Below are 27,274 nucleotides of genomic sequence, written 5' to 3'. Positions count from 1 at the left end.
CTTTTCTTGGACAATCAGTTATTGGCCTCTTCAGTTGGAGCATTTGTACCACCACACGCATGCTTTGCCACCTCATGCCTTCAGAAAGAAGAAAGCATCAGTCTGTTGTACTTCGCATCTTGCGCATGGGACAAAAGTGCAGTGTTGAATCGGTGTCTTAAAACCAGCTGCATTCATCTAACTATTTTGGTAGCTCTCAAAACCATCAGTGTTGATCCTTAGAACACGTTTATCAGCCTTTGCTTGTCACTGCACTAAAATTGTTTTCCAGTTTTGTGTTAGTGAACCAAAACTGCTACTATTTATATGTAGGTATGCCGAATTAGCCTTTCAGTGCAGAGGAAAGGATTGGACAAGATTTATTCTGTTACAATTTGCAAACTGAATTTTGAACAAGATGTTAACTGTGTAGAAGCAGAAGGTAAAAACTAACTTTTGAGTTAGTTGCTTCTTGGACAGCATGCGTGAAGGCCAAGAGGTAAAGATGTAAATTAGAGGCATTACAGAAAGGATTTTTAATGCTGTGGTGAGAAGCTTTTATAGTTCCTTGCTATGAACAGCTGATGCACTAGAATTTAATATGTCTAGTTACATCTTCCAAAATTAAGGCTGACATTTTGGGTTTAAAGTTTTACTAAAAATGAAGTTACTGGTTGGTTAAATTAGTTATTTAATAGCTTAGCTGTGTAATAAGATGTACTTATTGTGCCATGACAAAGCTTTTATCTAAGCTGATAGCATGTGTAATGTGTCTAGGACAGTCTGATCCTACCTTACTGCCCTGCTTGTACTGGTTGATACACAGGAACTTAGCTTTCAACTATAATTCTGGTAATGTTATTGTTATTAGTTTTACTGAAGTTGAGTGTTCATGACTTGGAAGTTGAATGGTGTATGACCCGAATTAACACACAACACCCAACAGATTTGGGGGTGAGAAGATGGGGGGCTAGTCAGTCCCATTCAGTCTCACTGGCTCCTTAAGTTACTAGTGCTAACAGCCTAAGATGACAGTGCTGGAATTATAAAGTATTTGGGGTGGTGCTATCCAAGAAGGTACTTGGTAGTTTTTCAGGTCAGTAGATAACTGTCAAGAAGGGCAGATTGTAGAAATGTTTAGAATTAGACAGTGTATCTTTGATGGAGTGGTACTGCTGCAGGACACTGGCTACGTTAAATTTTAGAAAATCATCAAGTAATTTTAATGATGCACCATCATTTGGTTTGCAGCGTGAAAGGCAGTCTAGAATTTTAACTACCCAAGCATTTTCATCTTGATGTATTTATGAGATGTAATTGGGTTGCTTTTGTTTGGTTAGTAAGTTAGATGGCCAAAAAATGCTCTTACATCCTTCCTGCAAAATAAAGTGAATGATTTTTAATCTCTTCTTTTCACAGGCTGCTCCTATAGAACATACAACAGGCTGTTCATACAGTGTCAGCTGTTCTAATCGGTTTTTAAGTTTGGCAATGCTGAATGAAAAATGCAAGCTGCTTCTGTGCTAAGTGAAAAACTGCTTTTCAGAACTGGAGTATGAGTGTCCTTAATTGGCTTCTAGTCACCAACATTGTATTAATGTAGAATTTTCTACCTTAACTTTCTCATGCCCTTGAGAGCAAGTTATAAATTGAAGCACTTATTAAGCTTTCAAGTAATTAAAAAAATACCACAAGGCAAGCCACTTTTCAACTGACAACTTGTTCAACTGCTGATAGCAGCAATACTGATATGGAAGGAAGTGTAGCTGGAAAACGGAAGATTGAAATGTTAAAATGGAGGAGGAATTCTTCCTAGCGCCTTAGCTTCGCAATTCTCATGTCAGCTCTGTCTTCACTAACAATTTTTGAGGCAGGCTTATTAAATCAGTTTAGAAATTCCTATTTGCAGTGGTACAAATTGCTCCTCTCTCACACAGCGTTCTCAAGTTGTTTATACTGCAACAAGTTTCTGTAAAGCAGATGATAAGCTTTTCTGGCTGCTTTTCATAGTAACAATTCATTCTTTATGCTTTTATTTTTTTATTTATGCAGTGAATTTCAGTTGCATGTATGAAAAAGACAAAGTAAAATACTTTAGCGTAGCTGAACATAGTAGTGTATCTTTGTATGCTGGTTCAATATTCTTTTTACGCAGTGGAGCATGGAAAGAAATATCAACCACTGTTGATATGCAGCAGTTAACTAGAGATTCATTCAGCTGCTCTGGCTTATGGTGAAGAAATTTGTAACGACTTCCCACAACCTTACTGTAAAAAGAAATAAATGTATCTTTCATAACAGCAGAAGTGCATCCGTCTGATTCTCAAAGCATCTAGAGATTACCCTTAAGGGGCAACTGATAACAGACAGCCCACCTTTAAAGAGCAACTTTAACCTGTGGATAATTAATGTTTGTACTGCAAACTATGTGACATTTTAATTTTACTTCATGAAACCATTTCACTGTTGAATCATAGGGATAGATGCATGCCTTCCTCGCTTGTTGGCTTTGACAGCTGGGAAACAGGTTGATGTGCCATTTCAAGTTCTGACCTTTACAACAAAGACCTCTTGCTAATCCCATTAGATAAAATAGGCTTCTGTTCAGTTAGTATATACCATTGATACCTGTTTCAAGCCATCTTTCTACTGACCCAAAATTTAAAATTTGGATTAGAATACTGAATAAACACTGAATTAAGGAGCATAGATTCGTTTTTCCCTGTGTTCTGTTTCTGTGTGTATATGTTGATACATTTTCTTTCTTCGCTTTGCAGCTATAAGGACAAGAAGCCCACACTTTTGTGCATCTAAAACACAGAAACCAGGATCAAAGTAACACAACAAATCTTACACAAGTCAGTCATCTGTGTTTTCCTCACCTGAGGTTATTTCTGGGCTGGTGTCTAAGCAGGGGGATTACAAATAAGATAGACGTAAAGAAAATGGAATAGGAGGGGGAGGCAATTTAGTGCTTTGTTTTGGAGGCCTTGATTCTTTAAGGGAGGAATAGGATGAAGTAAATAAAGGTACACCTTGATATAGCTTGATACCTGTTTCTGTTAAGAGAGGGAAATTGCTGTTTAGGTACATGTCATTATTTGTCTTTCTCATCCACATACTCCTTCACTCACATGAGAAACGCAGACAAATGTTTAGTATGATTTCCAAACGAAAAGATAGGGAATTATTCTGCCAGTCCTCTCCAGCATTTGAAGCTACTTGCAAACATTAAGCAATTACATCAGTGATCTCAAAGCTACTGCAATTCCATCAGTAAGTGGCTGTAGGTAAGGAGAGACAGACACACAGAACCACTTCTACAGTAGCACTTAGCCTTCTGAGGTGCAGTACTGCGCTAGTCTTTATGCAAGTCCACATGGGAGTTTGCACCTAACCAGTGACAGCTGGAGGTAGCCCGAGAGTGTTGAGAAGAAAGGGTAGCTAAGAGACCAAACTAGGACTTTAGGAAGCTTCTGGGAGCTGTGGATATAAAGGGGACAGAGACAAGGTGGTGCATAGGTGGGCCTGGGAGAGGAATAAAGATGTTACAGAGGAGTTCCAGAAACAAAAGAACACTGACAAGGCTAGGTGAATACAGTGGGAGGAACCTGGAGGTACTGCTTATAGTGGCTGAAGACTAGGGTAAGTCTGTAGCAGTGGAACAGCTCTGTGAGACAAAGGGTGTGATAGAACTGCAGCATTACTGGGGTTTTGGAGAGGAAGTTACAAGCAGGAGAATGCAGAGCATGTAGAACACAAACCTGTAGGAGACCATCCTTCATTAGTTCCAATGCTTATGAAACAGCTCTATACTTTTTGCAAATGTCTTCATTGTTTTCAGTTAGCAAGTGTTATATCTGTAATACCATTTTATATGGAAAATACCATTAAATGTAAATGTAACTGGTGTTGTCCACAAACCAATGTCCTCTTTCTTCTGAAATGATCCTTCTCATCGCAGCTGAAGTGCGTTGTATTGCCAGGTCAGGAGGTAAGTGCTCGTAGCTTGCCTTGTTTCTTGAATGGCTATGATGAGATGCATACAGTTAATCTGATGCTTTTCACCAGCGAAGAATAGGGAAGCATGTGTATAGCAGTCTGACCCTCACACAGTGTTTCTGGTTTTTATTAAATGCACTAATGCTATCTGATTTCTTTGCCAGATGATGGTTTGCAGTATCATAATGAGGGCTTTCTTCTAACGTGCTAATGTGTCAAGATACATTTTAGCTCTTTAGAGCCCTAAATCCCTGAATTAAGAAGCTGTATTAACCTATGACCTCCTTAAAAGTACTAAGTAGGTACACTGCTAATTGAGCTGACTTATGTATTTATGCAAATGTAGTGGCTGCTGTTAAGCTAACTTTGTGTTTGAATATACAGGGATTATGTCCTGTGACTGCAAGGAAGCATGACTAAGGCCATCTGCAGTCTCCAAGTACGAGCCAATAAAGGGCTTTAGCCAGAAGCGCTATTGTCTGAAATATGTAAAAGAAGATGAAACTATAAAAGAAATACGATACATAAATGGTGTATTAGTTGTAAGTGCTTGGACATATGTTGTCTGTCTAACCTAGCAGGTCCACAAAGCGCCTGTTGTGACTGGAATTTCACAGAGGCCTGTCCGAAGTTAAATTTGTGCAGCACAGTGAATAGCTGCACTTGCAATGAATAAGAAGAATGTAAAAAATGTTAAATAGTGTTTTATTGCAGATTTAGAATGAGAAATGACCTGTACGCCTGCAGAGTGGTGTTAGTCAAAAATACTTTAAATAGTTGTGCCTCGCAGTCATTCAAAATACAATGTGCTCTGTCTACCAGGAGATGGTGCCCTAAAACGCAGTCAAAAATTCCAGCTTTAAATCGACTGTAAATGAGTATATTTAAAAACATGGCAGAACAAGGTGATTTACAAACAAATCGCCTAAGTCCAAGTACATATTAATATGCAAACTTTACATTCCAAAAAGCTTGCTTAAAGTTATCACAACACAAATTAACAAAGGACCCAAGCGTGCAAAACAAAGCAATGGAAAATACAAGACCACTATCACTTCCAATAAAACTAAACCTTCAGTCCCCCCATCCTAAACAAAAATATTCCTCAGCATAATTTTTGTATGAAATTCGTAAGATTTTTGGTGGTTTGCTTTGTTGAGGGTTTTTTTTTAATTAAACTTGAAAAAGGCCAGAGAAAAAGGACAATCACTATATTCCTCACCAAGAAACCAATCAGCTTTAAAACTGGAAACCAGAACAGTAAATCCCTGAGTAATAAGAAGCCTTATTTACCTTCTGGCCTTCAAGGTATAATTTCACTGATTTCTTTAAAGCTGGAGACAAGGAGGAAAACTGCAAAAACTCAGGTAGCATCCAGTTCAGTAAGCAAATCTGTAGAATAGCTTCAAATCATTAAATTAATGAAGTGAGACAAAGCATTCCCCTCCTGCAATGTGTCAGTAGAACCACATTTGATATAACATACACCACAGTACAAGCCAGTGGGATTTCTGCCATTGTCTTCAATAGGGCTAGAGTTTCACTGGTGGACTCTTACATGGACATGTTCTCTGCTTTCTTGGCATTAAGCTATTTGCAACTCAGAGACACCAAATCCCCAACAAACCACCAGACCCCCTGCCCACTGGCTTGGGCAGCCCTTCCTTAAAGGCACTGGCAATTAGGAGAAACAGGAGTGTGCTGCCTGCGAGGCCCAGCCGGCTGGTATTCACAGATCAATAACTCCACCTGGCTTTTTTGCTCCCTTAAGTCTCAGACAAAGGAGTTTAACAGAAGCAGCTGGCTTTCCTTAATATCTGATTTACTGATATAACTTAAAATCAGGCATAAGGACTGCCACCCCAAATTAAGAAATTAGGTTCAGCTTTTATAACGCTCTATGACAGCTCTTGTGCTCTTGGTTGTGGAAGTGAGTCTTTTTGAAATACATACATTTTAGTGCTGGTTGTTATAATTCAGCAAATGCATTTAGAATAAAGTGAGAAGAAAACCACATCAGGATTGCTGAGCTGTAACTTTTGAGTTTTCTAGTACGTAAGAGTTAGGAGAGTGATAGGGGTACGTATTACAGCAACAGCAGCTTCAACTCCACACTTTTTGTTTGCACAGCCCAGCACATATGGTCCTCTGCGAGAAATGCAGCAGTGCTCAAGTGTGCTATGTACCACTGCAAGCATATTTATTTCACCCATGTGTCCTGCATCTGTGGCTATAGTGTGGATAAATGTTATGTTCGTTACGTGTATGATAGAAGTACAATTTACCGGTGAAAAGGGGGCCTGTCTTATTACCCCTGGGACAGGGCTGAGGTGGGAACACAGGGATAGTCTGGCCCAGGGCTAAACCAGGCTCATCTGGGCCTGGCTTTGAGGATTTTCTTATTGAGCATAAGCTCTCAACAGTAAAAATAAGTGATTTTTATCATCTGCTTCACATTGCATACTAAAAAAGTGTTTCCTTATATTCCCCATATTCTCTTGGTCTCCTGATTGATTTTCCCAGGAGTTCATTCTCAACATGCTTTAATGACTTGCTACCACAGAAACTTGCTACTCGCTTGCAATGGAAGCAATATAGAACTGTGCTGCCTCAAAAGGTGGAAAAAGGGCCAGATTTCAGGCTCAGAAGGGTAGAGCTACAGGACAAGTTGCTTCTGCTGCAGCTCACACTTCTGACTTCATGCAGCACCAGCTCTACAGTTCTTACAGTAAAGACAGACACTCATAATGCTTCCATGCATGAGCATACCAGAGGGGCCTCCCAATATGCCCTACCCACTTCTAGATAAATCATAAAGTTATCTAATGTTGTAAAGCTTTTTAAAACAAAACAAAAACTTAAATTAATTTTTCCTTATATGTGATCTGATGGACCAAGTCCCCAGGTTGTCCATGACCCTCCCCTAGTTTCTCAGGAAGACAACCCTGTAAAAATCGCAGCAGGTAGGTTCAAAGTCTGTAACGGGATAGAGCATCCTAGCACAGGCCCCAGGAAGGTCTGAAGAAGGAGCTCCTACTCACGAAGGCAGCAGCTCATGAGACACCCACTGTCCCAAACAAACACTATGCGGAGTCCCAGGTGGGGTAGATGGAGGGCTCAAGTTAATGGCAATTTCCATGTGCTCTGTGGAAGGAACCTCTCTTTGATCTTGGTGGGTGCATGTCTATGCCATGTGGCTAGCAGCACAATTTGTGTCTTCGCTGACAGCTTTACCAGAAAGCCCAAGGCTTGAATAAGACTTGAACTGCTGCTTTGATCCTGCTCTGTGCTGTGCACATTTGCTGGGAAGCTTTTGCTGCTGGTCCATGGGTCTACACTGTGTTAGCTGGAGCAGGGATGGCATGCACCAGGACACAAAGCTGCAAGAGGTGCTCCCAGCCATCACACACCTGCAGACTACAGGTGAAATATAACTTGTCCCACAAGTAACATCTTGTTTAAGAGATTGGCAGAAAGTGTAATGAAAGATGTGAACATATATTAGAAAAGAACACTTGGCTCCCGAGATCGTTTGTATTGGCACACGGATGATCATATTCACTGTGACTACCTCTCCCATGTCTAACAGATTTGCTTTTCATGTCTTGCTCTATGTATTTATATTATTTGTTGGATTTCCACCCCCCTGCCACCCCTCCACACAAACAGATTGCCAGTCAATTGCCCTCCACACCTGGGGACATTTCTGAGTACACAATTGCTTTTAATGTTTAATTAGGTATGGGAACAGGATAAAATGTTCTTGGCATGGCACAATGGCTATAGCTCAATACTGCAACGCATTTCTCCCCTCTCAGGGTGCCCAGCACCTGGCAGTGTGAGAACATTGTTCAGGTACCCATTGTTAGGGCTTTGTCAGCATTTCTGCCATTAACACAATGATCGTCAGGGATTTCAGCTTAGTTGCAATAAAATTAACTGTAAGGTGCTGGTTTAGTAGGGGAGTTCTCCGTTCAGTAGCCGTTTTGGGGTGTTATTTTCTGGCAGCCTTTTTTGTGTATGTACAGATGTAAATGGCAAGCAGCGCTGGGTCTTGTTACCAGAACAGATGCAGCTCTTGAAAAGTTACACAGTAGCTTGCTTTCTTAAACTCGTGTCAATTCATAGATTGCTTTAGGCCACAATATGTTTATCATATGTCTCAGCACTGCCTATAAAAGAAAACGAGGAGGCTACCTAACTGCTAATGGCGATCAGCTGCGGTGCGGACCGTAGGTGCTGAGCGGGTCACCGGCCCTGCTCCGCGGTTACGCACACGTGTAAGTCACGGGCAGCACGGCGCTAACCGCAGCCCCCGACGCCGAGCTCGGGGGATAGAAGGGGGGTACCCCTTTCCGAGGGACCCGCCGGAAAGTTCCGTGGAGGGGCGAGGGCAGCGGAGCCCCCCGGGAAAGCGGGACCCCAGTGGCCGCCTCCCCGACAGACCCGTCCGTGCGCGGCCGCCCTAGGTGCGCTGCGCCGAGCCTCGGCTTCCCGGTGACAGCCCCACCGGCCCGCGGCGGCACCGCCAGCCAGCCCTGGGCAAGGGGTCTTGGCCGGTGCCGGCCACGGAGAAGAGCGGGCGGCGCGAAGAGGAAGCCGCGAGCAGCGCCGCAGACGCCCTCTCCCAGCCTGACTCGGTGAAAATCATTGTTTGGCTCCAGCATTAACTACATTCCAGCGGGACGCAGCGCCCAGTCTCCTTCCTCGCATTCCTGCCCCACACAAAGGAGTCCCTGCCTCGCCGCGTCCCGCGCTCCGCTCGCCGGGCCGCAAAGCCCCTCCGTGCCGGCCGCCACCTATCGCCCCCCGCCCCGGGGGTGCCGACCGGATCGCGGCCCCTCCGCGAGGCGGCCGGCCGGGGGCGGCGGGGGCAGGGAGCCGCCGAAAGCAAATTCCTCCGCGCAGCGCGCCATTGACTGGACCGAGCAACTTATTTAAGGCTGGAAAGTGACACAGGGGTTCTCATCTTCGCTCGCCGCGCTCTGCCGGGGAGCCCGGCTGTATCGAGCCGGGGATGCCGCTGAGGTGACTGTCGCCTCGCCTGGCCGCCGCCTCGCAGCCTCCCGGCCAGGGAGCCGCGTCGCCGGCACTGCCCTGCCGGGACCGCAGGAAGGGACTTGCTTTTGGGGTGTTTTTTTTCTTTGGTTTTGTGGTGCTTTCTGGAGTGTTTTGTTTTTATTTTTTTTTTTCCCTTTCTCTGCTCCGGGCTGTGCTTTCACAGAGTTCGCCGTGCCTGCCCCGCCGCGCCGCCGGGCACCGGCCGAGCATGGAGAAGTACGTGGAGGACATTGCACTGAAGGCTACCAAGTTCATGGAGGATCTGTCCCTCTACGAACCCTGCCCGGAGGGTCCGTACGGCCGGGGTGGCCGCCGGGACATGGTGCTGCACCCCGACCTGGAGGAGACCAAGCGGGTCATTGCCGCCCACATGACGGCAGAGCAGCGGGGCCGGAAGATGAACGGCACTGCCGCGCCGCCGCCCGCCGAAGCCTTCCCCACCGCCGCCCCCTGCGGCAAAGTCTACCCGCCCGCCGCGCCGGGCGTCCCGCTCCGCGCCGCCAACGGCCGCGCCGCCGACCCACCGCCGGGCGCGGGGCCGCTGTGCTGCGAGGAGGGGCTGTGCACCCGCTCGGAGGTGGCGCTGCCCTGCTACAGCGGCTTCGCCGACAAGGGCAAGCGCTACTCGGCCGAGGGCTACCGCTACGCCGCTGGCAGTGCCTATGAGGGCGGCTACGTGGCCAAAGGCGGAGGGCGGGTGCCCGGCTCCGGCCCCGACGGCAGGTACGGTGCAGCCAGCCTGGCCGCCTCCTCGCCGGGCCCCGTCGCCGAGCACGGCAAGTTCTCCAGCCCGCGCTCCAGCCTGGGCGGCGCGGCCGCGCTACCCTACGAGAAGTTCTCCAGCCCGCGGTCCAGCCTGGTGGTACCCGGCCAAGAGAAGTACGGCAGCCCCCGCGCCAGCCTGGTGCAGTACGACGGGGCCGCCCTCAGCCCCCGCTCCAGCTACGCCAGCACGGCCAGCGACACCAGCAAGCACTCCAGTCCCCGCGCCAGTCTCACCAGTTACGACGGCGCTGGCGGCAGCAAGCCCAGCAGCAACCGCACCAGTGGCATCAGCATGGGCTACGACCAGCGCCACGCCAGCCCCCGTTCCAGCACAGCCAGCCAGTACTCCTGCACCACCAGCCCTCGCTCTAGCTACTCGGACTCTAGGTACGGCCCGCCGGGCAGCAGCGCCGAGCCGGAGGCTGCGAGCGGCGCTGGCTTCGTCTTGGCCAGTCCCCGCTCCAGCCTCTGCGGCCCCGAGGGCCGCGTCGCGGCGGGCGCCACCGTGGTGAGCCCCCGCTCCAGCATCTCCAGCCAGAGCTCGCGGAGCTCCCGCGGCTCCATGAGCGCCTACTCCGAGCTGCAGCTGCCCTCTCCCCGCTCCTCCCTGCTGGGACCCGGCCTGCAGGAGGACGCCTCCGCGCCGGAGCTGGGGGACGTCTACCGCAAGATCCATGCCCAGTCCCCGCCGCGGCTTGACCAGCACCACCCGGCCGCTGTCCCCGAGGCCGTGCCCCCCTACCCCTACAGCCCGACCAAAGGCTCCGTTTCGGCACCCAAATTCAAGCTCCCCTACCAGGTGACGCCGTGCCGGGAGAGCGGCCCCAGCCAGGCGGAGAGGCGGCTGGAGGCGCTGACGCTGGAGCTGGAGAAGGAGCTGGAGATTCACATGAAGAAGGAGTACTTCGGTGAGTGAGGAAAGGCGGTGAGGGGCTGGGGGGCGCAGGGTGTGGAGCCGCGTGTGGTGCCCGGACTTGCTCCTGGCCAGGCACCTGCTGGAAGGCCGTATCGCCGCAGTTCTAACTGTCCAGCTGGTGTCGGAAGGACTTGCGCCATAGCTCGTTCCTGGTGTGTGATCTTTTCTATCTAGTCTTCACAGACTAGGCAGAAAATGCCGGGACGTGGTGCTTTCCCGTCCACGTGCCGATGGGAGGCTTGTCTGAGGTGTTGCAGGAGCTGTCTCTCTTGCTCTTGAGCTTACTGGTAACCTACACCCCTGAGGCTGTGGCGTTTGACATCGTCCTGTAACGATGTCAACGAAGTTACCGTTGTGCGGTAACTCTTACAGACATGAGTGTGGCTGGTGGAGTAACATTTAGTGCCCCGTTCAGTAAAATCCGTGTGTTAGTTTGGAGTAAGAGTGGAATCCTGGCTTTGTTTCTGCCCTTGAGAGCTTGAAAAGCTGTCATGGGTCGTCACCTTCCCAAGGATGGGATTCTGGGGCAAGGAGAGCCCTGTGTCCCTGCTGAGGTTAACCAAGCCCGTTGGTCATCTCCTGAACTGTTGTTGCTTCTTCATAGAACAAAAGTAACTTCTTGATATGAGTGAATGCATTTTGTAGTCACACTAGTGATTAAGTTCCCTTGTCTTTCTTGTTTTGTGCTGGGTGGAAAAGGCCAAGATGCCTTTGAAAGATGATCCTGGAGCATGCAAATACGGCGCTGTGGGCTGCAGGTGAGCTGGGTGACTGCAGGACCTAGGCAGTCCTCGGGAGCAGGTTGTCCCCAGCTCAATCGTGGGGTGAGGGCTGTCGTGTAGGGGTGCAAGAGCTCCCGGCAGAGGAGGGATAAAGAAGCTTCGGAAGAAGAGGGTCTGTGGGTGAGCCAGCCCCCACTTGTGGCCTTTGAGGGGACACTTATCTCTGCCTTTGTGCGCTGCCTTCACGTGTGGGAGCTGCTTCTTAGTGGCATATGATATGAGCCTTGCTGAGGATGGAGTCATGGATTGCCTTGGTTGCCAGTTTAAACACGGGGATTCAGAGTGTTTTTGGCATGGTATTAGTGCACTCTGCATGGGAAGGTGGAGTTGCAGGGCTCCTTGCAAGCATCTGCAAGAGGCTTGTAGTGAGACAGACCTGGGCTGATAACCGAAGGTAGCTAACAGAGCAGTACTCTCCCCTACTAGGGAAAATCTTTCTGTGAACTACAGCGGCATCATTTCTACAAGCTGTTGTGCCTAAGGGAAGCTGAACACAGTGCTTTCTGCATCCTTCCATCCCTTGTGGGACTGGTAAGAAAGCTAATGGTCATCCATCTTTTGCAGGGTCTGGAATCTGGCATGATGCTTCTCAGCAGCTGAGGACAGTAAGAGTTTGCTTCTGTCTGTGCAGAAGCTGAATGGGAGGGCTCAGTTAACATACTCACTGAGCGCAGGAAACACTGCCTTCAGAGTTTCTGTGGTATGCATTAGAGATTGGGAAATAAGATGTATTCAGAGTAAGAAACAAGCTTGTCCTGAAGCTCTGAGCAGGGTTTTCAGTGGTCAGGGGAACTGCATGGGTGATCAGCAACTCCAGGAGCAGTGCTGGGGAATCTGTTGTGGGTGGGTTTTTCCTAATTTGTAAGAATTTGCCAGTTTCAAGTGTCACTATTTGCAGGTATATTCTGTAGTAACATGTTGCAGCATGCTGTGAATGTTGGCAGATGTGTCCCTTGTAGGATCAGCAGTAAGCTTGTGCCTTTATGCCTAGGGAACATATGTACCAGCTGCTCTGTGGATATTTGTTGTAGCAGCACAAAGACTGCCGCTGTGACTCATACTCTGGGAGCAGCTGAAACCCAGAAAACTGGGGTTCTTTAAAGGAGAAAGTTGGTTTGTGTGAGTTGTTGAGGTTTTGATAAACCCTGGTGGGCTTGATCCTGCTTTTTTAGTTCAGGTCATACATGTGGGTGAATGCTGAGCTTCAGCTGAGCAAGCACATTGAGGGCTGGCAGGAACAACTGCAGGCTGATGGGTCAAAGTGATAACAGGATAGGGAGAAGTCTGTACCTGGGAGGGTCTTACACAATGCTAATGAAAGGGAGCAAGGAGAAATGCATTGGTTGGTGTAGCAGTTCACACATACTGCAGCTGAAGTCTTTGCTTATGTGTTCACTCCCTTGGTGCTGGTGTCTGGCATGCCCTGGAAGCAGTAGTGAAGTGTTCTGTGGTGCACATGGAGAACAGAAGTGTTGAGCCTGGAGTCTAACAAGGTAGAGGGAACAGAGGGGATGGTTTAATGCTCCTTAATAAGGACATGGTTTAATGCTCCTTAATTAGATGAGCTCAATTGTCCAGTGAGTAAATGCTTATATGAGGACACTGGTAATTTTGGTGTTCTCCCCTATTGCCTCCTCCCACTCATACCCACTCTCCCCCAAAAAACAAAAGAGGGTGAGGAATTGAAAATGGATTGAAAATTTGAACAGTGTATTTGAAACTGAGGTCAAGTGACTAACAGGAGGAGGAACACTACCCTGTCTTCATTCTGTTTGTGGGTTAGTTTGAGTGTTCCCTAACCATGCTCATGCTGGCAGTCCCTGACAGCTCTCCCGCATCTCACTGCCCTGCTTCAGTAGGAGCCTTCAGTCTGGGGCAAATAAATAGGTGATGGAGGGCATGTGTAGGGTCTGAGCATTGAAGAGGCTCTGGAGAAGCCGAGCAGCGTGCAAGCCAGCAGGTCTAAGGGACTGACAGCTGTCTGCCCATGCTGGTATGAATGGCTCTGAGCAGCGCTGTGCCGGGTGCTTTGCTTTGCTGCCTCACCTTCTCCTTCCTCCCCTCTCTTCCGGCAGGCTTCAGCGTATCTGTATCGAGGAGGAAAACGCCCTTCCGCAGTTGGTTTAGTGCGACTGGAGATGACAGCGCCGCAGAGGAGCTCTCTGCATCTGCCCTAACCGCAGTTGCACAGCTGCAGGGAAGCTCCCTGCCACTTCCAAGTGCTCCTGCCAGCACGTTGCAGCCACATGGGCGCACTGATCTTGCAGAATGCGGAGCCTGCAGGGGAGGGAAGGGGAGAGGGAGGGTTGTCCCGGGCTGGATTGGTGAGCTGCTCCGATCTGTCCCTGTCTATGGGGTGTTGTCCTGGGTTCCGCAGTAGCAGTCATGTTTTTCCTTTGTGTTAACTGGTGCAGTGCAGTGTTTTGACTTTCAGCTCGGGAACAGAGCTGATAACAAGGATATTTTGGTTTGGCCAAGGACTTTGTGAGGCTCATGCTCTGCCAGGGAGGAGGGGAGGCTGTGAGGAAGCAGAGACGGGGCGCCTGACCCGGGCTAGCCGGGGAGGTATTCCATACCACAGCACGTCATGCCCGGGGTGAGGGGTAACTGGGAGTTACCCGTAAGGACAGGGGCTTCCGGGTGGAACTCGTTTTCTTGGCCGGTGGTATCGTATTCTCTTCCCTTGTTATTTTCCCTTATCATTGTTTTAGCTGATAGTAGCGGTGGTGATTTGTTGCTGGACTGTTTTTGTCTCAACCCGTAGGAGTTGCACTCTCTCGATCCTCCTCCCCGTTCCTCCGGGAGTGGGGAAGGGGAGAGCCCCGGTGCGGGGAGGCGGGGGGGGAGACGGACACGGACCTCGATTGTTGTCAGCTCGGCACCACTCACTGGGAGTGAGTGAACAAGCTACCTGACTGGGTTTAAACCACGACAGGTGTCTGAGCTGACCCGAGGGAGAGGGTGCTAAGAAAGGGTTCCGAGAACCTGACACTGTTCTTTGGCAGCAGCCTACAGCTGGATTCGGTAAAGCTTGTGGCTGCTGCCTATGCAGCCCCAGCCCAAACTGCTTCCTCCACCACCCTCTTGAGACCTCCTGCCTGTCCCCTGTCTAGGTACTGACAGCTTAGTAATGTGCTTGGTGTAGTGGCACATGCTAAGAGAGGTAATAAAAGAGTATTTTCACTTGCTTTCATAACTATTCTCAGCTGAGTATTTGTATGTGATGAGGTAAATTGCCAAAATTGTTTCAGGGATACTTTGAATTGAATGTGCGTCCTGAAGTGTCAACAGGATATTTGTGGGTGTTGGAAAGTCATCAGCTCAGGCTCTGCCTTAAATCCTATTTTCTCTGCAGAATTCTTCAGTCTGACTACATGTTGAAAAAGGCAGTTTAAGGCAAAACCCTGGCTTTTGGCATGGTTATCCACATCAAGCAGTCCTTGTGGGACTGACTGTAAACCTACAGCTTGTCATCTGCTGGACAGGGAAATGTCATCGTGTTGAACAGTCAGGCTCATTTGGCTGTTGCTTTTGAACAAGATCTCTATATGTCCTGTGGCTGTGCTGGCCTGTTGTCAGGAATGGAAGGAAAGCCGATGGAGGGATGCAGGCAGCTATCGTGTGCTCCTGGCAACTCCTGCTGTGCTGCAGCCATTGTCCAACAAGGGCTGTCTGCTCATCATGGTCAGGGTGGGGGATCCAGTGCAAGAAGTTACTGGATTGTCTCACTGTCTGGAGGTAAAGAGGAGATGGAAAATGCACTGTGAGAAAATGAGGCAGGGAAAGTGTGTCTCATTTCCTGCTTGTGCAAAGCCTAGAGACAAGCAGGTTTGCAGTCTTGCTGGCATCTTTCAGTACCCCCAATGCAGTGCCCTTTGTGAAGGTGCTCTTCTCCCCCTCTGCGCATCAAGTGTCTTCCTCCCCACTTTGTGGTCACCTCACCCCCTTACCTCCCATATCAGATATGCAGGATACAGCAAGTTCATACCACATGTGGTAGTGAGAAACAAGCTGTCCCTTTGCAGAGGGTTGTCACCTTTCTTACTTTATGCCTTTGTCTGACCCTTCTGTATCCTGAGGGAAACAGCCCCTTTCTCAATACCATGCAGGAGGTGTACCAAGCAAATCAGGAGTGAGTTATGTCTTGGAATGAGATGCAAAGTCTGGATCCTGTTAATAACTATAGTCACCTGTCTAGCAAAAGTCTGCTGTTATCCTAGCAAGTAGGCTTGCCTTTTGGGAGCTCCTGGATCTTTCCAGAAAGCCACCCAGTAGTACCAGCACAGGGTTTTTTGGAGCACCACCAGGAAATGCTGCTGGTAACATCCTGATGAAAAGCCTCTGGCCTGGTAAGTAGGTGAAGGGAAGAAATAGCTTCCTAGACCCATCCAGGACCTTTTTGCCCTTTATGTACGTAGTCATCCATGCAAATCCGGGTTGGGTTTTGGGCCCTACACTATGCTTGTGGATTAGTATTTGTGTGTACAGGTTGGTGGGATGGGGAGATGTATATGCAAGTGAGATCAAAATTAAGACAGACAACAGTGGTAAGTCCCTAGAAGCTGCATTGTTTAAAGATGAAATTTAAAAATCTGAATGGAATTTAGGTGGGCTTGCAGTTGGTGACCAGAACACTTGATGTATTTGCTAATGTGTTTTAAGCTTTCTTTGCGAAATATTAGATCTTTTCTATTTCCATGAAAATGGAGGTAACAGTTGATACATCATACTGTGTGTACCCCTGTGAACATTGTGCCTGATGGCTTTTGAGGGGATCGTTGTATGCAAACTGCGTGTGGAGAAGGAAGTTTCTTTTTGCCTGTTTCAGAGAGTCGGTATCTTTGTGGAAAGGATACTACTGGTTTGCAAGGGCTGAGTGGAGCCCGTGTTGCAGTTTGGTGTGGAGCCTGCTGTGTGCGTGCTGGTAGCAGACCCAAGGGGCTACTGGCTGAAACACTGAGCAATTCATTATTTCTGCTCTGGGTTTCTTAGGGCTGTCACAAGCTCCAAGCCAGGTCTGTACTGCATTCCCCCAGCAAAAGCTCTCAAGTTCTCAGAAGTAACATCAGGCTTTTTAAATACACCTTCCCTGTGCCCAAAAAACCCTATCAGGTATGTGGCCTTAGGGTGGTCAGGGGGACATCCTAAGTGAGATTAAAAGCACAAAAATCATTCTCCAGCAGTTCAACTTGTATTGTCAGCTGTTCACCTGCGCTCTGTGCCTCATCTTCCACAGAGATTTATGGGCGCAGATGTCCCAGTTTGGGGTTAAATCATGCACTGGAAGTTCATGCATGGTGGAGTGTGATTGGGAGTAAATAGTTTAATGGATTCTGTGGCTGCTGTAGGTTGCAGAGTAGGAATGTGATGCTGCTGTGAAAGAACAGGTAACTGTCAAAGTAGCTGCAGTTACAACGTGATTGAAGTTGGTGTTTCATAGTGGAAAATTCCCCTGAAGTTCATGTTAAATGTAACTTCAGGTGCTCCTGCTGATGGCTTGGTGGCAGCAGCGAAGATACTGGTCTAGCCTGAAATCCTTAATGTCCACAGTTAATAAATTAGGAGGTTGATGTCTCTGTTACAGCCATGTGGATACTGGATGCTTAGAAAGCCTTCTCAAAGCAAAAGTATTTGCCAAATACTAAAATGATTATTAAAAAATGGGTGAAAAATATCTGGCACAGTACTTTCCAGATGTTTCAAAGGCTTGTTCAGCAATGGAAAGGGAAAAAAAACCACCAAACAAGAAACAGCCCTGCAGTGGTAAGTCGAACAGTTCTACTAAAACTGAAACAATTGCAGAAAGATGGTACATCTAGATTAGATAAAGGAAGAAGTTCTTACACTGTGTTCCAGTGCTGAGGCACTGAACTCACAGAGAAGGCCATTAGAACAGCTTGCCCAGATAAGCTGCAGCTGCCCCATCCCTGGCGGTGTTCAAGGCCAGGTTGGATGGGGATTAGGTCAACCTGATCTAATGGAAGGTTATGCTGCCTGCAGCAGGGGGTTGGAACTGGATGAGCTTTGAGGTCCCTTCCAACCCAAACCAGTCTGGGATTCTATGAAATCACTGTCATTGGGGTGAAGGTGTTGGGATCCTGTGGGATCCTGCTACCTGGGTCCCCTGCCTCTCTGATGGAAGAGGAGGTGCAGCTGCTCTTGTGGTCTCTTAAAAGTCTGTGCTTTGTCCTGCAGCCTACCTGAGCGGAGTGGTTCTGCAGTCAGAATTAGCTGTAGGCTGGAGAAACTAGGTTTCTCTTAGGGTATAATGTGGTGTTCGATTTTTAGGTCCATCCTGAACAATGTGCCTCCTCTCTGACAGAGCTGGGAACGTATTTTAATTTTAAAGCAAAATTTAAGCAGCAAAAAGGAAGAAATGCAGGAATGTGCATGGTATCTGTAAACTTTATTATGAGCTTAAAAAGGCTTGTTTTTGAGGGCTAGATTCAACTGCATGCAAGGATCAAGTCCTGACAGGATGGAGGTGCCTGGGGCTCTGATGTGGCATTGCTTGGAGATGCTCCAGGGGCGTGACAGATCCCATGGCTTGCAGCAGGATTACCGTTGGCTTATTTGGTAGCAGGAAGGACCAGCCTTCAGATTTTAACAAAATTAGCAGATGTGCTAACAATTGACCAGTAAATGCCAGTATTTGGCTGGATGTTTATATGATTTTTCACTGTGCCTGTGTGTATGCTGTCTCTGGAAGTAGATTTTGTCCCTTTTTTCTATATTGGAGCAGATATTTCTGTTGTGTGGTACATTTTATCTGTTTCTATTAAGCTTACTGTGGTGTTTTAATTCCCAGTCAGCATAGCCGTGTTTATTACTGTGCTGTGATACCGAGGAGCACAAGAAAACGGCCAAGCAAGTCATGTATCTCTTCCAGCTGGAATATTTCACATCATCTGAAACTTCATTCCTTGTTTTTTTGGAGCAGTTTTACTAAATCTGTAATGTCACATTTATGTGTTCCAGCAAACTTTTAAGAAAAGGCCTATGACTCATTAAGGAAAAAAAACCAGCATCCCAGAGCACAAACACTCATTTAATGCTCAGCTGAGAACTACTGTGAGTATAAAACATGTAAGGGCTTACACAGGGGGACTCAGCTGGGGGTCAGGATTTATTGCTTGTGACATCTGTTTCCAAATTTGAGATGCTGGAAAAGCTCCTCTTGGCAGGTTTGCATGAAAACCTGTAGGCAGTTGGGTTCAAACCTCTGTTCTGTGTTGCTGGGGCTGGGGTGGTGCACGTGTGCTGACAAGAGCAGCTCAGCCATTGTAACCCAACCTAGATGCAAGCCCAAACCTTCGCTGTGCCTGAGATTAGGGGGCAGCAGTGGCAGCTACTGTGTGCTTGGAGGAAGGGGTGTATTGGTCAGGTTTGGTAGGTGCTGCCCACTGGGGTTGGGCTGGCATGGGATCTGCTGATGGCTGTTGCACGCTGCTTGCATGCTGCAGGCATAGGTGAGAGTTTTCCCAGTGATGAGGTTTTGGGAGCTCAGGTACCTGACAGAACTGAGTCCCTTCAAGTGCCAGGGATTAGAAGTCGAATGACTTTGAAGAGGGATTTGAGTGGGTTGGAATAACACCACCAACAGCAAATGCTAAATCTGGGGTAGATGGTTAATTCTGAAGTCTCTAATTGCAGGCAGCAGCACTGAAATGCATCAGGGTTTTTGTGAGGGTTAATTTGTGTATTTGTGTCAGGAGAAGTGCAGGGAAGGCAGCATGTAAACACAAAGAATATTAATACTACATATTGGCATGAAATAGGGAGTAGATCAAATGGACCACGAGGAGGCATTTTATAGGTTATAAAAGGTCATGTCTGGCTGAATAAGGCATGTTTCTGTTCAGAACATGTTTATAGCTTTTGTGAAGAATAGATGGCTACTGTGGAAGAATTGCTGGGGACTCTCAGATGCTTTCCTGGCCATCCAAACATTAATTTAATCGGTGAATTGTTTCGCTTGTGACACCACAAAACTTCTGGAAAATGAAAACAAAATGTTGTCTCCCTTTTAATGTGCTGCTTGAAAAAAATTGGAAATTTTCAAAGTTAAAATAAAGAGAAAATTCCTAAATGCAGTTTGACACTTGTGCACATTTAGATGCTGCAGCTCACTTGGATCATGTTTCCTGTGGTCTGTGGAGACCCTGTGGCCTCTCCCAGGCATGGGAAATACCCTTTTGTTCTGGCAATCATACCATAAACCTTTCTCCTGTGCTGCAGGCTTGTCCCCAAGTGTATGCAATACAGGGAGCTGGGATCCCATGAGTACAGCTCTGGGGCTGGAAGCTGAGTGATTCTGCTGTCCTTTCTCAGTCTCCTCTAGTGTTCCCTGCGTGCTGGCAGTACCAGCCCCTGGGGTTTCAGGGGGCAGGATGTAGCTGATTCGAAACCTTTGTTAGGAAGAGATATCTAATGAGATAGGGAGAGAAGTGTGGTTGGTTGTTGCTGTAGTACATCAAGCACTGACCTGACTGAATTGAGATGGCTTAAGTCTCTGCTGCCGTTAATTGATTCAGTTTCCTGGCCTTGTGGATGTGACACTGCCTTTGGTAATGTTAGAGCAGTTTTAATGTCTTTTTTCCTAGTGTGAAATTCCTACTAAATCCATTTGTTTGGGCCAGGTGATGACTGACAGGGAAATAATCACTAGGGAGTGAGCAAGGGGATAGTGAACAGATTTTGCCACTGTCCACGGTTTCCTCTGCTCAAAAAGCATGCTGACCAGGCCCATGTGTTGCTGCCCGCTGCCCTACCTGTTCTTGTCATCAACATGAAAAACAGCAGGATCAGACCCAGGGTCTCTGTGGGCTGTGTCACCTGGCACTCTTCTTTCCACTTCTCCGTAACTAAGCTAGTTCAAAGAGAATGTTGATTTAAAAAAAATAGTAATGAAAAAGGTAGAAGAAGCAAAAGATTTTGGAGTCCAGCATCAGCTGAGACAAAACAACTGTTTATACCAGACAGCAGAAAGAGCTGTAATTGATAGAACATTGGCACTCTGTGTTTCTCTTTGTGTTGCAGCAGTTGCCATGCTGTTAACCTTGAGCATCTCAATTCTCAGGTGTAGATGGGGGAAACAGGTAATTGACAAGGCACAAGTTCTGATGAACGGCTAATAACTTGCAGTTCACTCTCTGCCAAGCCATTACGTGAAAATTCTCTGTAATTGGTGGGTTGCCCACTTTTAATCAAAGCCACGTTTCGCAGAGCTAAACACTCAATAGAAAACAGAGCTGCACAGCAACATGTTAGAGTCCAGATTTTGAGATGGTTTGAGAAATAAGCATGTAATTTTCTGAAGTGTAAGTCTCCTAAGAAGAGCGGGTTGGCTTGTTGTACATGTTCCTGGCTAGAGCAGGGCTGAGCCTCTGTGATACAGCCCTGGAAAGCAGCAGTGGTTCACAGCAAGTGATGCACTTGCTCTAGTGGAAAACCCCTGCAACACAGGTGCAGACCTTAGTGGCTTAACTCAGGAAGGAAACCCCCTCAAGACATCTCATAATGAAATCCATGCAGGGTATTAAATAAGTACATTTTTATTTAGAAAATGGAACCCTTACCTGGTAAATCCAGACCTCTCTCATTCATGACAGGCCTGGTTAGGTCATGGGGGCATGTTTGGCTTGGTTTTGACAGCTTGTAGTCATCTCTACTCTAGTTGTTTTTATTACACCACAGAGACCCGGCAGTAAGTAAGTTCATGTCTGTGTTTTACCCTTGCCATGTTTCTCTGCCTGGCTTGCCAGGCTGCCTCTGCACCTCCCAGGATATATCCACTGTAGAGCTGTGAGTATATAGCTGCTTTGAGCTGCGGCTGCAAGTTTAGCAGCTGGGAGTTCAGTACCTTGACAGATAGACAATAGATTCCAGCCAATTATGATGTAAATAACAAAGAGCAGGTGGAGTTGATGGTGTGAAAGAGGATTATAATGCTCTGTTAAGTCTTGCTGACCTCTTTCAGCTTGTACAAAGCCAGCTATTGCCTCTGTGTTCCCAAGTTACTCTGCTTGTTTGCAGGAGACAGGTTTATGGAAGATATGTGTGAATCCGAGGAAAGCAGATCCCACCATCCTGGGGCATTGAAATGCCAGTGAGAAGAGACTATATCCAGAAACTGAACCTGACTCTGACTTTCTCATATACGTGGTTTTGGTAGGGTGCGGTACAGGTAGTTCTGCATCCTCTGCTTTTGCTCTCCGTGTTGTCTTGTGTTCAGAACAGAAGTAATTTAATAAATGACTTCTATCTAATAAATGATAATAAAAATATCACAGCCTAAACCGGGAGAGGATGTACAGGGCAGAGGAACATAGGTGATTCATGTGACACACATTGCCTCTGATTTGCAGGTAATTATAGAGAACTCCTTGATGCTGTGTGTGCTGTGAATGAATGCTGGGGTCTCCAGGTACTGTTGCCCCTTTGTTCCTTTTGATGCCTTTTTTTTTTTCAGCAAAATAAAAGGTCCTGCTTATTGATATTTAGTGTTTTTTCCTAAAATGTCCATGGTGTTGATCCAGATGCTGTGTTACAGATAATTAGAAGAAAGCTTTCTGCTTTGCTTTGCCAGGAAAGAGACCATCCCAGTCTTTTTTCTGTATCTTAGTTTTGAGGGAGACATTCCAGTGTTGAGGTTGGAGAGAGTGGCTGTGCTGGGAGGTGTTGCCTGGTCTTGGAGAGTGGTTCACGGCTTCCTGATAGCAACACACACAGCATGTACAGAGCAGGTCACTGCACAATTCAGAGAAAGCAGAAGAGCTGAATCCACTGCAGGTTTGGGCTTGGAGCTTTGAATGCAGCAAGGGCAGGCACAAGGCATGGTTTGCCTCTTGCTGTAGTTTCTGGCAAAGCGGAGATGCGGCAATTCACTCACCAAATCCCACACTGCCCTAGAGCTTCAAAGAGCCCTTGTGTGGGGTGCAGTGACTCGAGAGTGCCAGACCATGCTCTTTTAAAAAACAAACCCAAGAAACCACCCTGGCATACTAAGAAAAGGGAAAAGAGAAGGGGCAGCTTGGGTTAGGCTGAAGCAGTCTTCAGTGCTGTGTAAGAGCAAACTGCTGTTTCTCTTTTGGGAAAAGGCTTTCTCAGCTCCTGCTCCACACCTAGGAGGAATTCAGGCTGGTGAAGAACCAGCCCAGAAAGAGGTGATCCCTTCAGGCCGATCTGCATTTATTCACAAAGAAGATACTTTGAAGACGCTCCAAGTGCAGACTTGCAAATCAGTTTTCTGGTGTGCCAAGTGTGTGAAGCTCTGCCTTTCCCTGCTGCTGCTTCTGTTCCCCACCTTGCAGGGCTTTGCCTGCTTCCCCATGGGGTGGTGGGAAGGGAGAGGGTGGCAGCTCAGACCCATCTGGCTGCAGCAGTGGCTTGGCTCTGGTGGGGTCACTTGTGTCTAATTTATTTCTAAGGCTCATGAAAGAGAAAAATGCCACAGAACACCCTGTCTCCTGAGCTTAAGGCTGAATCTTGGACTACTTTGTGGACAGAACTTCCTTTCAAATTACTGGGTGTTTTGCTTCATTAAAGACTGGCAGAATTGGGAAACATGGTCTTAGGTTGTTGCAAGGTCAGAGAAAGGGTGCATTGCAAGTTCTGGGGTCTTTCATTTTTTTTTCTGACAAAGTACCCCATGAATGAGTATTGACTTGGAGGTTTTTCATTCACAAATAGGTTGGTCAGCGCAGTGTGCTTGCGTGGGGAATTTCTAACCCTGCTCTGCAGGTGGGATGACAGAGGAGCTGCTGAATGCCACTGTGCCTGGATGGAAGCAGACCTGGCTGCCCTGTCTCCCAGCAGTGTTGTGTGTTGTGCCTGGGGGCTTTCAGCACGGAGCTGAATCTCACCCATGGGAGCTGGAGGTCAGCGGCAGCAGCACTTTAGGGTGAGGGTAGGTTCTGGGGTGCTGCTGAGAGCACGCAACCATGCACAAACATTAGCTGGACCTGAAGGCGCAGACATCAGGGTAACAACTAATAGAAGAATTTTTCCCTTCTACATCCAAGTGTCTCTTCCTCCCACTCACCCAGCCTGTGTGGTTGGCGTGAGGATGATGTACCCATTCACCAGCATGTGCATTTGCAGGGGTTTTAAATTCATGTTCCTAACCAGTGTGTAAAACACAAGAAATTACTTTGATTCAAAACAGGAGAGGGGGCTGCTGCAGAGGGTTTTAGCAAATACGTGTCAATATTTGCCTAAATTTTTGAGAAATGTTATTTCACCTTTATTGTGAAGCTTATGCCTGTGAGTTTACACACGCTCGTTTTCTAGGCTTTTGCCATTTCAAGGCATTGTTTCCAGAACTCCCAGCATCAGGGCTGAGCTGAAAGTGGCTGTAAAACCACTTTGTTTTTAATTTCAGCTGTTTTCATTTTGAGCACAGGAACATGTTAGAGGGGCATTTAGTGGGAATGTTAGGTCATAAGCTTTATTTTGCTTATATTTCTTTTATATTGGGTTTGGACTGCAACCAAACTGCAGTGAGATGGATGGGAGTCTTCCCTTTTCAAAGGACAAGAAGTACACACCCATGTAGCAATCATTTGTAAAAGCATCTCCCTAAACAGCAGACATTCCTGTTTTAAAGAAGCTGGGGCCTGGGTATGCTGCTGGTGCAGGCTCAGTTCTGCACACATCATTTCCTTCTGTAATGCTGCTGTTCTGAAAAACAGTTACCAGCCAGAAAAAAAGAAGTATTCAATAAGCCTGTGAACAAATTGTAGTTTGAATATTTTTTTTTTTTTGGCCTATAGTTTGCAGCTTCTCACCAAGCAATTGACTTAAGAGAACAGAGTTAGTGTTGTCTTGGGGTCTAAATCAGAGTAGGACTAACTCCAAGGTCAAGTGTGACAGTTCAATAATAAATAGCTGTATGTTTTTATCCTGTGGGTCAGGGCATAATTTTCAAGCCTGTGGTGAGATGGGGTTGTTCTGTGCAGGCTGAAGACTGGAGAACAGTGATCTTAAATAGGAATACAATATTTTGAGTTTTCTTTACTCAAAGAGCTCCAGGATCAGGTAATAAAGAAATGGTACCAAGTAGTGCACTGGCCAGTATGGTACAGGTGAAGAGGCTGAAGGCCAGGAGACACTCAGTATTTCAGGTCTGAGCTGAAGGTCCTTCTGCTGTCAACAGATGCTTAGGTAAAGGAGTGGGATACTTGTCAGGATGTAATCCTTAAACCCAGTACTGTAGAGGAACAGGGCCTTTTTTTTTGTTATTATTATGAGATGCGAGTTTCTTTGCAAACTCCTGAGTGGTATCACACATCTTTACAGCAAGTATTTTGGTTCAAGGGAAGATCCTGTGCTTTCCATGACAGAAACTTGCATGAGCCAGTCCTGTCAGACTGAGTCATTGATACTACTGCAAGATAAAAGCTATGGCTCCCATCAGATGAAGACCAATGGGGAGCAAACATCTGTAGTGATTACTTAGTTTTACTTGCTTGCTTGAAGAGACATCTCTCTTTTTGGCTATGATGGAAGACAACCAGAGAAAACATTTTGTGACTGATACTAGATTGAAACAGAATGTTTTAATTGAGAATAAACAATGATTCCTTTTCTGAAATGGACAAATAGCTCCTCTGCAGAAATGATAAAATCCTTCATCTTTCAAAGGTACCAGTGAGAGAAGCAAGGGATGTGTAGGCATCAGCTCAGTACCAACTTTGTACTTCGCTCTTACCCTTACAGAGACAGCACAGTAGAGAGATTCTTTATTGATTTAATAAAAGCTACCCTTATTTTCATGAATATAATTACTGAAGAGGCTACATTCATCTGGAAACAAAGGCTTTATTAATTAAAAAAAAAGGGGGGGGGGGGGGCAAAAATAAGACCAGTACACCCCACCCCCCAACAAATGCACCAATTCTTTTAGCTGGTTTTCAAAAGAAGTATTATGGGTTGTGGGTCTTTCTTAGGGAATATTTACAAATTCACTTATTAGTGGATACAATGAAAAGAGACATTCCAGAAGGGCTTCACTGCAGTTGAGGGAATGGTTGCATTAGGTTATGCTGCCATTGATTTAGTGTGAGAAGGAAAATCCCGAGTGATTTACGCACTGATCCTGAATGTTTTGATTAAAGGTCAGTCAGAAATGCACTTAACTGTAATTTGGATGTCTGAAGAGAATCCACTGGGGAGTTAAATCTCTAAATAGAAGTTGAAGGTATAAATATTCACAGGTAGCTCTTTACATACTTATGTCATTTTGTTGTGAATTTAGTTAGGGAAAGCTTTACTTGAAAACTGAAGTCCAGTCTCTGCTAGAACCTACAGCAGGGGAGAGCATTCCTGTGGACTGTCCTGATGTTGGTTGTTGCATATAAAAATTTTGTACCTTACTAACTGAGAGGAATTAGAAAGTAGCTATACTTTATATAGGAAGAAGAGGGATCCAGGAAAGCTGGTTGATGTTTTTCAGGTATTCCTGTCTCCAAGCTCAGGAATGGTCCATCCTGATGTGCAAGAACTCAAGCAAGAGTGGCAGGAGCCCTGCATGGATGCACAAACAGCTCCAAAGGAAGAAATGAAAGGAAATGTTAATGTGTAAGAGGTGGAAGCAGGGCCAGATGACCGGGCAGGAATACAAATATCTGAGCATGCATGGATGGGGTCAGGAGAGCCAAGGCTAGCCTGAAGCTGAATCCGGTAAAAGATGTGAAGGTCACGAAGTGCTTCTGCAAATGTATGAGCAAGAGTGAAAATGTGGAGCGGGGTACTGGGTTGTTCTTCTGTGATAAGAAGCTTGGTGAGTAAGGGGAGAGCAGTGGATGTTGTTGGTCTTGGCCTTAGCAAAGCTTTTGATACTGTCTTCTGTAGCATCCTCCTAGCCAAACTGATGAAGTGCAGGCTGGATAAGTGGGCTGTGAGATGGACTGAAAATGGTTGAGCTGCTGGGCTCAGAGCTGTGATGAGCAGGGCGAGGTTAAGCTGGAGTCCGCTCACTTATGGTGCACTTCAAGAGTCAGTACTGGGGTCAGTACTGTTTAACTTGCTCAATGACCTGGATGATGGGACAGTACACATCTAGCAAGTATGCAGATTGTACTATGCTGGGAGGAGTAGGTGGCAGATCAGGTGGATGATATGTTGTCATTCAGCAGGACCTGAAGGTACAGGCTGACAGGAAGCCCAGGAAGTTCAACAAAGGGAAGCACAAAGTCCTGCACCTGGGGAGCAACAGCCTTGTAAAATGGTTTGAACTGGGGGCCCACTGGCTGGAAAGCATTGCAGAAAGGCCCTCTGGTGTTTTAGTAGACCTGAGCCAGCAGTGTGCCCTTGTGGTAATGAAAGCCAGCACCGTCTTGAGCTGGTGTTCAGACCTATCTGTCTTGGATCATGGGAATATCGAAGTAGAATGTATGCCCTGGATATCTGCCTGGAAACTGGGCGCCCACATGCTCTGTCCATGCGCTGCAGGTCATAGAATGGTTCCTCAATGTCTGGGCAGCTTGCCCACAAGAGCTGTGTGTAAACAGGAGACTGCAGGGCCTGGAGGCTTGGAGTGAGTTGTGTCAGCTTCTGTCAGGTAGGTCTTGGGTGGGAGAGGTGCCAGCTCTCACCCAGTACCTAGATGGAAGGTGCTGCTGCTGTGATGCGAGCCTGTGGGGCAGCTAAGATCTTAGCCAGTCTTACCAATAGGAGCCCCACTGGTGCCCACTTCTCAGGTGAACCCTTTCAACCTTAAAAGGCCACAAAACATGTACCACATAGACCATAATCAGATGTGAAATAT

General features: G+C 46.9%; 1 protein-coding gene across 3 annotated transcripts in view; it reads left to right on the top strand.

Moving 5' to 3' along the window:
• The first annotated feature begins 8,534 nt into the window (after positions 1-8,534).
• Positions 8,535-27,274, top strand: part of WTIP (WT1 interacting protein) — an 81,930-nt gene continuing 63,190 nt past the window's right edge. Inside the window, exons 1-3 of one of the 3 annotated variants that reach the window (XM_062618230.1) lie at positions 8,535-10,715; positions 13,581-13,861; positions 14,441-14,829. In XM_062618230.1, coding sequence (XP_062474214.1) covers positions 9,251-10,715; positions 13,581-13,861; positions 14,441-14,473 — 1,779 coding nt within the window. In that variant the 5' untranslated portion in view covers positions 8,535-9,250 and the 3' untranslated portion in view covers positions 14,474-14,829. Of the gene's footprint in view, positions 10,716-13,580; positions 13,862-14,440; positions 14,830-27,274 lie in introns of those variants that run through there. The other 2 variants (XM_062618229.1, XM_062618228.1) reach the window with 2 other exon arrangements.

This window comes from Pezoporus occidentalis, unplaced genomic scaffold (genome assembly GCF_034315485.1).
Source record: "Pezoporus occidentalis ecotype Australia unplaced genomic scaffold, CSIRO_AGI_Poc_V1 ctg20, whole genome shotgun sequence".
NCBI classification, from domain to species: Eukaryota; Metazoa; Chordata; class Aves; order Psittaciformes; family Psittacidae; genus Pezoporus; species Pezoporus occidentalis.
Note: the sequence above shows the minus strand (reverse complement) of the source record. Positions and strands in the feature narration are given on the sequence as shown.